The 12,811-nt window shown below is 53.3% G+C and overlaps 1 protein-coding gene across 1 annotated transcript in view; it reads left to right on the top strand.

Annotated features, from left to right (window-relative positions):
* The window catches only part of Tcerg1l (transcription elongation regulator 1 like), a 179,242-nt gene that overhangs the window by 127,491 nt on the left and 38,940 nt on the right, over positions 1 to 12,811 (top strand). The window contains exon 7 of the mRNA XM_047553669.1: positions 2,000 to 2,154. Coding sequence (XP_047409625.1) covers positions 2,000 to 2,154 — 155 coding nt within the window. The remainder of the gene's footprint in view (positions 1 to 1,999; positions 2,155 to 12,811) is intronic.

Genomic DNA, 12,811 nt, shown 5'->3' with positions numbered 1-12,811 from the left:
GTACCCCTCTTCTGCACTAGTCCATCTCCCCTGATGAGGTGGACAGCCCCTCACCTGCCAGGAAGATGGAGCGAGGTCCTCTCAGAGTCCCCAGGAGTCAAGGACAGGCCCAGAGCTAGAGGGCAGGCTGGCCAGTAAGTGGAGTTGAAGTCTTCCTTGGGTGCCATGAGCGGCCTGCCGTGGTCGGTGTTTCTGGTGCTCTGCTCAGGGCCTGGGCGCTGCTTGTTGGTCTGAGCCTCTGTTGGGCAGCCGCAGACTGGTCTGCACACCGGGCTCCTATTGTTCTAGAGGCCAGAAGCCACTAGCAGTGGCTGGTGAGCGCATGTGCTTGGTTTCTGCTGCTGGGGGAACGTGCTGTGGACTTGGGCATGTCTCCATGCAGGAGGTGCTTTGCTGGGAGGGCTGGGGAAGCACATTCCAGATTACTCCTTCCCTGGGTTCAGGCCAAAGGGGCCCCAGAGTCTGCACTGGAAGGTCGTCACTAAAATGGGGACGATTGGATGGCCTGGAAGAGCGAGCCAGAGTGCATGCCAGGCTGGCTCCTCCAGCTGCCTTTTCCAGCTTCCAGAGGGCACCTGGGTCCCCTGGGCTCATGGCCTCTTCCTCCACCTTTAAGGTGGGTAGCTGGATCTTCCTGTCTCTCTGCCTCTGTGTTTATGGCCGCCTCTGCTTCTGTCCACAAGCCTCTGTCTCTGGCCCTCCCGCCTCCATCTTACAAGGAAAGCTGTGGTTACATTTAGGGCCCACCTGGATCATCCAGGGCACATCCCATCTCAAGATCTTCGCCACATCTGCAAAGTCCCTTTGCGAGGCAGGTGACACATTCACGGGTTCTGGGATCTTAGATGTGGACCTCTGTAGGACCATTGTTCTGTCTACCACACTCTTGAACCCTGCTTGGTCAGGAGAGTTGCCCAATAGATTTTATCAGGGTCGTTCCTTGAAGGGTCCCGATCTTCCCAGAGATCATCACCTGTGGGCTGGGTCCCTGAGCCCTCTGTGTAGCCCGTGAGCGTGGCTAGCCTAGTGAAGGTGAGCACGGAGTGCTTTTCTCTGAGCAGAACAGGGTGACCTGCACTGGCATACCTGAACCAGCTGCAGACACTGCATGAGGCCTGCTGGGTGAGGTGCAAGGGAGAGGCTGGACCTGGGCAGTGCCTGACCGTGCTCCTCTCTTGAGGGAGCCTTAGCCAGAGGGTTCCTGCATGTGTGGCCAGTCCCTGCCCATTCCTCCAGTTACTGAGAGGTCCACAGAGGATCAGAGCACTAGGCCACTCAGAGGTCACAGCAGGAAACTGAGCCCAGGGGATGCCTGACCCAAGGGGAAACTGGTGCAAGGCCCAGACAAGACAGGCCCGGGCCAGCAGTGCTCACTGCAGCATCCTGAGAGCAGTTAGGGCCACCCATGGCTAGGGCCAGCCTAGCTGGTCGCAATGGCTTCATTCACAGAGTTCATAGAGGTCAGAACCCAGATTCCTCTGTGTATCACCAGGGTGCAAATGAGGGGGCTGTGTTCTTTAGGAAGGGATTTTCCTTCTCTCTGTCTTCTCTTTTTAAATTCTTAATCTTCTCTGATAACTGTCCACAGGTAAGGGGTTTGATGATCACACATGATTCCTTTCAGATCATTTAGATTTCCATACATGAACATATGTGGAGTTCATTGCTCTTCTGAAGGTGAGCAGGACTCCGGGCTCAGATGCTGGTAGAGTGGCCACCTGGGGTGGCCTTGTTGAGCTGCTTGCCTGCTCTGAGCTTTGGTGTCCCTGGCTGGTAGAAGGAAAGGTATGGGGACATTCACCTGCTGAGTAGGCAGGATGCCTTGTGAGGAGTCAGGCTTTGCACTGCTGTTTATGCTTCACATAAATGACCTCACCAACCTGTGGCTCTCTGTCCTGAAGGGCGCTAGGAGTCAGGCCACATGCTAGTGGCTTTTGATCTTACTGTCTTCTGATCTTAGTGTCTTCAAGAGTGACTGAGGTGAGTTTCAACTCAACAGGTGCGTGGTCTGGACGGGCGATGACCGGGTTTTCTTCTTCAACCCAACCATGCAGCTGTCCGTCTGGGAGAAGCCTGTGGACCTGAAGAACCGTGGGGACCTCAAGAGGATCATCGAGGACCCACCCCACAAGCGCAAGCTGGAGGCCTCAGCAAGTAACTAAGGGGGCTGCTGTGTCCCTCTGGGTGCTTAGTCTGTTTGTAGGGGCACATTTTTCCTGCTTATGCTGGGAACTGACCATGGGGGGTCGTGTTCCTACTGCAGAGTGCAGTCATTGACGTTCTCATGGCATATTCTGCAGAACTTGTCCCTGCCAAGAAGTGGGCTCCGGCTTCTCTTTGCACCCTGCATTAGTGCAGGGAGGCCGCTCGTGGCGCCCCACCTCCTCTCCGGCGTGGTTGTTAGCCAGCCTCTAGTTTTGCTCCACATGCCTGCTGCACGTCACTGGAGATAGTGCCCTTCCTTCTGCCTGAGGCTTGCTGAGTCTGGCGCTCAGTCCCTACTCTGCGGCAGCAAGGGAGCCCGAGCTGGGAGGGGCAAGGACTCCCTTCACTTAGAGGACTGGCTGCTGGGCGGGAGGCAGCTGTTTGCTAGGAGGCCCTTGTAGATCTTGTCTCACGGAGAGTCAGAGAAGAATGCTCAGCATTTTCAGAAGGGCTGCTTTCCGATTAGATCTGATACATTTTTTATGTGCTGCTGTGTTGGGGAAGCCCTGCTCGCTGAGCACACGGATTGAATTAGCCTCGCTCCACAGAGAAGTTCATGAGCAGGAACTCTCTGCCACCCTGGGAGGTGGGCATGCGTGGCGGAGAGGCCAGGCCAGTGGACACGGGGTCTTGACCCCCTGAAAGAGTCTTTCATTAAGTTTGAGAGCTCTTTTACGGAAATTGGATTACTGTTTTTCATTTCAAGTCTGTGGGGCTAACACAGGATGGCATCAGCCAGCACCTGTCAAGTCCAGCGGCATTTAGAAAATGGTGTTGTCAAAGTTTTCTGTTAACAGTGCTAAGAGATGTGAGCAAGCGTTATTATCCTTCTAAGATTGAGAGATGACAGGTTTTCCTATTTATTTCACTTAAGATACTGAGAACATCTCCAAAGATGTCCTAGGAGCATGTTTAACTGTAAGGTACGTAAAAATGTCACTGGGTTCAGGGATGATAAGCACTGGATTTGGTGATTCTGTTTCCTCCTTTGATCAAGTGGCATCTGATATTAAAAGAGATGTTTTGCATCCTAAAAGAGGCTTATGAACCATTGTAGAAAGCAGCCTCTCAAGGTTCTTCCTCGTGGACAGAACTGTGCACAGCTTGGGAAGATCCTGAGAACCTCAAATCCTAGGAGAAGCGTTACTGTGCAGTTTACCCCAACATTGATTTATCTGCCTGGTAAAGGGTGAATAATGCAGGCAAACTCCCTGCGCTCTTCTTCAGCTTGCGTGCTTCCAGATAATTGGATGCTATTTTATTTTTTCCCCCAAAGAATTAGTAGGAATACGGAAGAAATGAACTTATTAAAGCCATGCACAGTGGCTCTCTCTTTTCTATCGTTTGTACATCAGACCAGGTCTGAGCAGAAGCAGGGTCCTCTGCTGTGTCACGGCCTGGGGGCCTGGAGTGGAGGACAAGCCCCTGAGTCACCTGGGCCAGAGGTCAATGCTCCCTTTCCCTCGGTTAACAGGGATCCCCTTTCCTGCTTACAGAGCGAGAGCTGAGCCTTGACTCTACCCAACTCAACTGGAAATACCCGATTAGCTTCAATTCGTGCATCATGGTGCTCTGACTTTCACCAGCTTTATCCTGGCAGACCTAACTGTTCTATGCAGATAGACAAGAGAATACAAAATTATATGTAGTTGTAGAAACATTTTTTTTTTGTTTCACAAGTTAGTTTTGTTCCCTAATTTACAAACTGCTTGTTTTTCCTCCAGTGCCCACATTTCCCCTCCCTTCTTCTCTCCCCTATTCCCCCTCTCTACTGGTCTTCCTTTCACTCATTTATCTATTTATTTTTAATTGCTGCTTTATAGATACACATAAAAGTGGAAGTCATTCAGGTATGTTAGACCATGCACACAGTGTAATTTTGTCAAATCCATTCTGCACATCCTCCCCTTTCCCGTCCCTCTTCGTCCCACCCCCTCAATCTCCTTCTGCTCCATGGATTCCCCCTATCTTTATGACATCTGACCACCTCTTTCATCCCTTATTTTGCTAGAGTTCTCACATATGAGAGAGAACATTTGACCCTTGATTTTCTGAGTCTGGTTTATTTCACTTAGCATGGTGTTCTCCAGTTCCATCAATGTTCTGGCAAATGCCACAATTTCCATCTTATGACTGAGTAGAACTCCATTGTGAATAAATACTACATTTTATTGATCCATTCATCTGCGGACGGGCACCTGGGCTGGTTCCATAACTTGGTTATTGTGAATTACACTGCTATAATCATTGATGTGCCTGCCTCATAGTATGCTGATTTTAATTCTTTTTGGATAAATACTGCAGAGTGGGAAAGCTGAATCATTTGGTGGTTTGATTCCTAGTTTTTGGAGGAATCTCCACATTGATTCCCAGATTGGTTTTCCCAGCATCAAATGTTAAAAGGGTTATCTTTTCTCCAACATGTATTTTGGCACCTTCATCAAGGATCAAATGACTGTACCAATGTGGGTTTGTCTCTGTGTCTTCGATTCCATTGGTCTTTGTGTCTGTTTGGTGCTGGTACCATGCTGTTTTTGCTATAGCTCTGCATTATAACTTAAGACCAGGCAGTGTACTGCCTCCAGCGTTGCTCTTCTTGCTTGGGGTTGCTTTGGCTCTTCTGGGTCTCTTATTCTTCCAAATGATTTTTAGAGCTATTTTTTTCTAGTTCTGTGAAGAATGTCATTGGTATTCTGCACGGGGATTGCATTGCATCTGTATATTCCTTTTGGTAGGGTGAACATTTTGACAATATTACTTCTGCCTGTACAAGAACGTAGGAGGTCTTTCTATCTTCCAAGGTCTTCTTCAGTTTATTTCTTCAGTGTTCAATAATATTCACTGTAGAGGCCTTCACCTCCTTGTTATATTAATTCCCAAGTATTTTATCAGGTTGTTGTGAATGGAATAGTTTTCCTAATTTCTTTTTCAGAAGATTCATTATGGGGGTATGGGAAAGTTTCAATTTATGAATGTTGGTCTTGTATTCTGCTACTTTTCAGAATTCATTTATGAGCTCTGGAAGTCTTCTGGTGGAGTCTTTTTGCATCTTCTAGATATATGATCATGTCATCAACAAACAGATCATTTGACCTCTTCTTTTCCTTTTTGTGTCCCTTTAATTTCCTCCTTTTGCCTGATTGTTCTGACTAGAGTTTCAAGGACTGTGTTGAATAGGAGCGGTGAGAGTGGACATCCTTGTCTTGTTCCTGATTTTAGTGAAATACTTTCAGTTTTTATCCATTCAGTATAAGATGTTGCCCTTGGGTCTGTCAGCTACAACTGGTTATAAAACTATTTTTAATGTTACCTCCTCTTGTAAATAGAGGAAGAGAGAGTCTTAAAACATTTTTTGTTTGGGTGATTCTTAAACATATGTAAATGACCATGACCTCAACTTTCAATCTCCAGTTGCCAGGGTAGAAATGACCCCAAAGAGCATAATTTCTAGTTTCCTAAAATTCATCTGGAGAGCTTTGCAGCTAAACAATGAGGCAGAAGGTGTTTCTGGAGGATTGATTAATGACGAGGGGGCTGAGTGGATGACCTCCATCCGCATGGCGTCCCGACGGCCATTCCTCACGACTCGTCAAGCGCTTTGACCCTCATTACCGGAACACGCTCTGGGGAGAGTGCGATCGGCTCTTAGTGGAGGATTTTGCTTTCACGTTTGGTTCATCTGTGAGTCATTCCAGATTTGAGCCTATTAATACCTGTTTCTAGTCTGAAATGCAACAATTAAGCACTCCAGTTGACCCCCATTATTTTTCAAGAGGCAAATGGAATAAATGGATTTTATGGATGTCCACCACTTGGACTGCTGTGGGTGCTGGGTGTGCATGGCGTGCGGATGGGCAGCCCGCTGCGTTAGGAAGTTTACAGGGTGTGGGATCTAGAACCACCCAGGGTGCCAAGCCGCTCATCACCCAGCAGATTACGGGAGAGGCCGCTCGTTCATTCTGTTAGCATTGCCGATGGATTCCAGTGAAGGCCTGAGTTATTTTCTAATTACCTTGCAAAGCATCCAGATTTTTTATGGCCTGTAGCTTTGCTGTTAGTTGAGAATAAATGCCTGTTGAGCTAAAGTGAAATGAGGAGTGCCAGGCTTCGCCCCAAGCCCACCCGCTACGTGCCATGCTGTTCTCAGGGACGGCACCAGCTCTGCAGCGTGGTGGGTACTCGCCTTGGTCTTCCCACCAGCTCTGCTCAAGCCTCTCTGCCAGCCTCTGCCTTCCTGGGCAGCCACAGAGCCTCTCCCCCTGCAGTCTGGCTGGGGTGCCTGAGGCTTCAGCGTCTTGCGGCCCTGCATGCCTGTCCACCGAGAGCAGCCCCTCTCTGCACTGGGAGACCACCGCAGCCAGTGGAAAACAGCAGAGGTGATCCGGTGTTGGCAGCGGGGCTGTTCTCTGGGGGAAGAGAAGAAGCAGGGAGAAACAGGCTAGGGAAGCAGGCCTGCCCCTGCCTCTCTCCTACCAGTGCCTTCTGGTGGGTTGGCCAAGTAGGCAGAGGCCTGGGGAGAGAACTGAAGAGCAGGGTGTCCTGGCCAGGAGAGTGGAGGGACCCAGGCAGTGAGGAACTCCCTCCAGTGGCTTCCTCGCATCCGCCCTCCCGCAGCCCTGCAGGTGGATGCCATGGGCACTGGATGCCAATTGCTGCCCTAAGAAATCATCTCAAGCAAGGAGGCTTAAAGCAAGACGAGCAGCCAGCTTCAGGTCTGGAGGGTGGGGTCCATTGTGAGTCCCCCAGCCTGGGCAGGGCCTTGCTCTCCTGGGCTCTGGGAGGATCCTCTCCCTCATCTTTCCAGATTCCGGTGGCTGTGTTTCCTTGTCCCATGTGCCCCCTCCAGCTTCAGGGCAGCACTGTGGCGCCTCGAGTCTGACTTGCATCCTCTCCTGCTGTCACACAGGCCCCTCTGGGTGGTGAGGAGTATCTCCCATCTGAAGACGAGCATGAGCAAACCGGACTCCCCTTACCAAACAGCCTCACGTATTCCAGTGCCAGGGCAGGACGCCCATGTTCTGGGCAGCATTATTGTCTGCCCCTCTCTCTGTGCCCATTTGAAGAAGACTGAATTAAAGAACAGGGATCAATTAAGTTGCCCAAGGTGATGTTTCTATCAGGTGTGGACTGGGATTGTCCCCCCAAATGGGTCTGAACCCTATCTGAGGAGGAGGCCTGGCCACACCCCTCCTCCCCTGCCTATGGTGGAGTCAGCAAGGCTCACTGGGCTTCAATTGTTCTGCAAATATTTGAGTTGTTTATATTCAGGACGAATGTGAATTCATAATGACATTTATTTCACCAAGCAGGATATAAAATCAGACTGTGGGTAAACACAGCTGCGGCTAGTGAATGGTCACTTGTCCGAGTATTATTCAGTCCAGACAGCATGCACTGGGTCTCCACAGCACAATGGGACCAGGTGGCCCTGGTGCTGAGCAGGACTCAGGGCCACGGAGAGGTTGGAGCTTTCCCAAGCTGACCGTGCTTCCTTGAGTCCAGGTGGACATGGGAGGTGCTCCCCACACAGAGTCCATCAGCCCTGCTCTGTGGGAGGGATCCTGGCCTTTGAGAGGGAGCTGCATCTGGTTGGGGTCCCTGCTGCTGCCCCAGGGCTAAGCCTGCTGTTGGCACGGTGAATGCACCATGTGTTTTGTGTACCTACTTGTGTTTCAGTGGCCACATTAGTCAGCCTCTGTATGTGACAGGCCAGCTGAATGGTAAGGGGGCAGGTGACCTCAGAAGGCTCCCCATTGACTGGCAGGAAGCAGAGGGTGGTGCTCATGTTAACACCTGTAGGGGTTTCCAGGTAGCTCCTGTTAGGGGAGGAAGGAGCTTGGGGTGCCGAGGCCCTGCTGGACCTTCGAAGGTGCTCCTGTCATGAGCCTGTCAGCTGTATTTGGCCTCCACAGGAAGCTGATGGACAGGGCAGGGGCTGAGCTAGGCTCCAGTGCTGCACTTTCTTACCTGGTAGAGGCCTTGTCACCCCCTGTGCCTTCGGGCCCCTGATTGCTACACAGGAGGACTGGAGCAGTGCTTTCCAAAGAACTCACCCTGCACCTAGTGCTTCAGGCTGCCCCGGCTCCTAGGCCAGGAGCAAAGGAGGGAGGGAGGGAGAACACTGGTTCCCTCCTGAGTCAGTCGCTTGTTTATCTAGGGACTCCTGGTGACCTGCCCTGGGCCTGGCACCAGCCTCCAGCAAGGAGCATTTGTGGTAGGAAGCCATGTGCCCTGGGGCCTAGGAAGAGAGGTTGGGGTGGTGGATGGCAAAGCACAGTGGGCACTCAGACTGCAGCCCAGGGTCCTCCCTGGGCAGGGCAGCCATACAGGGCCCCAGCAGATGGAGTGCAGGAAAGAGGTCTGTTGATGGCCCTGAGGCAGAAGGGAAAAGGCCTGCGTGGGGGACCCTGCAGCCCATGGGCCGAGAGGAGGGTGCCGCGGTTCCAGTGTGACGCCAGGGCGTGGAAGCTCCGGGTGCCTCTGGCACTGGACTGATGGCACATTTGCTGCAGCCAGGGGCCCCTCTCAGGGCGTCTGTGTACCATGCCCACCACAATCCCTGAGCAAATGCAGAGCCTCCTCCCAGCTTCAGCCGGGGACCCCAGTCTAGCCAGATAGGCCGACCCACAGAGCCACTGCCGGGTGGCAGCCGCAGCATCCCCCACTGGAGGGCTCTTCTTTGCCTGAACTGAACTCGTGGCTTTGGTCCCATATCTTGAACGTACCCAGGAGTAGAGGAGGCCACGCTGGTGCCTCAGGGTGCCCAGCTGGCACTGTGCCGTTGGGTGGCTCTGACCTTCTCTTCCCCGGGCCTTTGTCCTGTGCAGGTGAGCCCCCACCTGTCCTGGCAATTCAGCCCCTCATGCTCTTGGTGCTAAGGGCCCTTCCGCAGGGGCCCTGCCCGCTCTGCGGGGAGCATCCTGCTGGCCGTGAGGTCAGATCCACCAGTCTGCTGCAGGACCCACTGGCCCAGGCTTTCCTGAGGACGCTGTCTGGGTTGCCACCCGGGTGAGGAGCTGCTGCTTCTCGCCCTCTCTGTGCTTGGAGCAGTCACTCCTCTGCACCCGGAAGCAGCCCAGGTAGCCCTCGCGGGGCAAGACTACACTGTTCATCGCCCTTGCGTTTTATTCACGATCACGAATCTTAAACAGAACCAGATGACCTGTGAGTGGCTGAAGGTCCACTGAGGGTCTCATGGATGTGGGACCATGTGCAGAGAGCCATCTGTGGAGCCAGCTCTGTAGGAGCCCGGCTCTGAGCAGCAGACCAGTGGCCTGGCCTGTGCCCAGTGAGCCCTGGGGGTCCAGCAGCTCTGGCCAGGGCCACGTCTGAGCCGATGTCCTGCCAGTGCCTGGAGCAGTGTGCCGGCTTGTGGTGCGGGGTGCCACTGGGTGCCACCTGAGCAGTGCCACATGGGTCAGTGCTTCCAAGTCCAGCTGAGGCGTGGTGCCGCCTCATCCCCAGCCCCCGTCGCTCTGTCTGCAGACACCCGTGAGGCATGCCGGGCCCGCGCAGGGCCAGGGCCGTCACGCTCTGGCAGGCCCTCTCGGCAGGACTCCGCTGCCCCACGGGGCTGCCCCAGGGGGGAGGGGTTGGGGAACCCTGGTGCCTTGTTCCTCTGCGTGACCTTGTGCTGCTTTGGTGTGAAGTCACTTAGCCACTGTCCCTTCCTGCTGATTTTGCGTCACCTCAGAGGTCCCAGGGCATTCACATCCTGCAGCCAGCTCTCTCCCAGAGTGCTCCTCTGCTCAGGGACAGCTGCTTCCAGGAGCGGGGCCGGGTGCTGACCTGGGGTGCAGGCGTGCCTCCACCTGGCAGGGACCGTGCAGGTGCTGGGCAGGGTTGCCACCTGGGTGGAGCAGCAACCCTGAAGGGAGGGACTGGAAATCTCTGTCCAGTCACCAGGCGAGAGCGCCAGGAGGAGCTCTCCAGTGACCTCACCAATGGCAGTCACCTGTCCCCCGGTCAGGGTCGGGGTCGGGATCAGGGTGGGGGTCGGGGTCGGGGTCAGGGTCGGGGTTGGGGTCAGGGTCAGGGTCAGGGTCAGGCTCAGGGTCAGGGTCGGGGTCAGGGTCGGGTCGGGGTCGGGGTCGGGGTCGGGGTCAGGGTCGGGGTCGGGGTCGGGGTCAGGGTCAGGCTCGGGGTCGGGGTCGGGGTCGGGGTCGGGGTCGGGGTTGGGGTCAGGGTCAGGGTCAGAGTCAGGGTCAGGGTCAGGGTCAGGGTCGGGGTCGGGGTCAGGGTAGGTGCCTCACCCAGGACTCAGCCCCTGCGATGCTTACGTCAGTTTTAGCCAGAGCTCCCACCCCCTCTCAGGGCCGCACCTGATGGGTGTTGTCCCCTTCCCTCCCGAGAGGCAGACCCCGGGCTCACGTGGGCTGGGACTTCTGGGTAGCTGGTCAGCCTCACTCTGTGGTCTCAGTAACTAAGAAGGCGATGCAGGCTCTCGCGTTACAAGTACGTCTGTCGTGTGATTCGGTCTTTTGGCATCGCCACATGGGGCTGCGGCTCAGGGCTGGAGCCTCCCTAGCTTGCCTGAGGCCCTGGGTTCCACCCTCAGCACCACATGGAAACAAAACAAAGGATTGTGCCACCTACAACTAAAACAAGACATTTTTTTAAAAAAGGTTCCTGCATCTTACGAGTTGTTGGCAAGTGCCAGCACGTCTTCCTTCAAGGGACCCGTGGGCTCCCACGTCCGTGAGCACATTCTTCTCAGAGCTGCCAGCCGTCAAGACGTAGCTTCCAAAGCCGCTCTTGGTTTCCATTGGCATTTCTTTAATTCTGAGCAAAACAGAGCCATTTTCATAGGTTGGCGGTCCTTTGTCTGCTCTGTGCTCCTGGGAGGCACTTCGGCTGTCCTCTTCCCTGTTGCGTTTCTTGGACTCCGGCAGACCAGGGCGTCGGTCAGCGTGCTTTGGCGGGACCAGCCTTCCGCATGGCTCCTTGTCCTTCCGTTTCCTTGTGCCATGAGCTGAGTCACTCTCATGCTTCTCCACTGTGCTAACACACCCAGCACGGACCCCACCGTTTGGCCAGTTTCAAGTGCACAATTCAGTGGCATAAATTGTGTCCATGACATGGTCTGTGACCACCCAAAGCAGCACCTCTGGAGGACCGGGCAGCAGCTCCTGGCGCCCTCTTCCTCTGGGCCCTGTGTGCAGACCAACTCCGTCTCCGCAGCTCTTAGAATGAGGGCAGGTAGCATGGTTCACTCCTGCCGTGCACTGGGTCGGACTGAGCCGGAGCTTCCCTCCTTTTGAGGGGAGAGTCACGTGAAGGAAAGGTCACGCCCGTTGTGTGACTCTTCCACATTTTGGTCGATCAATCATTCCTCTCCTGGGCTTCTGTGGAAAAAGTTGCTGTGATCAGTCACACAGATCCGTTTGGCACCCCGCTCGAGAACCGCGGGCGCATGTGGCCATTCCTAGCTCCTGAGTGACAGCCTGGCCGTCCCCCACAGCACCACGCTCTTCCAGGTCCCCACCAGTAGCCGGGGGTTTGCTCCTCACCCTTGCTGGCTTTGCTCTTTGTAGCAGTGGCTGTGAGCTTGTTCCCGGCCTTCAGCGTGGTGTGGATGTCATGCCATGGCAGGCCCGTGGCTGTGCAGGTCCTTAGTGGCTGACGTTAGGCAGCTCTTCCTGCCCTTCCTGGTCAGCATGTCTCCTTTGGAGAAACGTCTACTCGGGTCCTTTCTGATTTTGGACTGGTTTTTGTGTCAGCCAGTAGGCGTTTCATGTGGTTCTGGGTATTAGTCCTGCGGCAGATCTGGGAGTCACAGACATTTGCTTCCTGTATCTTCTTCACTCTGTGGATGGAGTCTTTTGATGCGTGACTTTTCATTCTGATCAAGTCCAGTTCATCAGCGTTTCTGTTGACTCTTTTTTTTTTTTATTATTGTACACAAATGGGATACATGTTGTTTCTCTGTTTGTACATGGAGTCAAGGCGTACCATTTGCGTAATCATAAATTTACACAGGGCAATGATGTTTGATTCATTATTTTTTCCCTTCCCCCCCCACCTCTCCCATTCCTCTTTCCCCTCTATACAGTCCTTCTTTCTTCCATTCTTACCACCCTCCTTATCCCTAACCCTAAACCTAACCCTAACCCTAACCCTAACACTAACCCCTCCCACCCCCCATTATATGTCCACATCCACTTAACAGCGAGATCATTTGTCCTTTAGTTTTTTGAGATTGGCTTATCTCACTTAGCATGATATTCTCCTTTCATCCATTTGCCTGCAAATGCCATAATTTTATCATTCTTCATTGCGGAGTAATATTCCATTGTATATATATGCCACAGTTTCTTTATCCATTCATCAACTGAAGGGCATCTACTTTGGTTCCACAATCTGGCTATGGTGAATTGAGCAGCAATGAACATTGATGTGGCTGTATCTCTGTAGTATGCTGATTTTAAGTCCTTTGGGTATAGGCCAAGGAGTGGGATAGCTGGGTCAAATGGTGGGTCCATTCCAAGTTTTCTAAGGAATCTCCACACTGCTTTCCAGAGTGGCTGCACTAATTTGCAACCCCATCAGCAATGTATGAGTGTACCTTTTTCCCCACATCCTCGCCAACACCTATTGTTGCTTGTGT

The sequence above is a fragment of the Sciurus carolinensis genome, chromosome 5 (genome assembly GCF_902686445.1).
Source record: "Sciurus carolinensis chromosome 5, mSciCar1.2, whole genome shotgun sequence".
NCBI lineage: Eukaryota > Metazoa > Chordata > Mammalia > Rodentia > Sciuridae > Sciurus > Sciurus carolinensis.
This window is presented reverse-complemented; position numbering and strand designations above follow the sequence as displayed.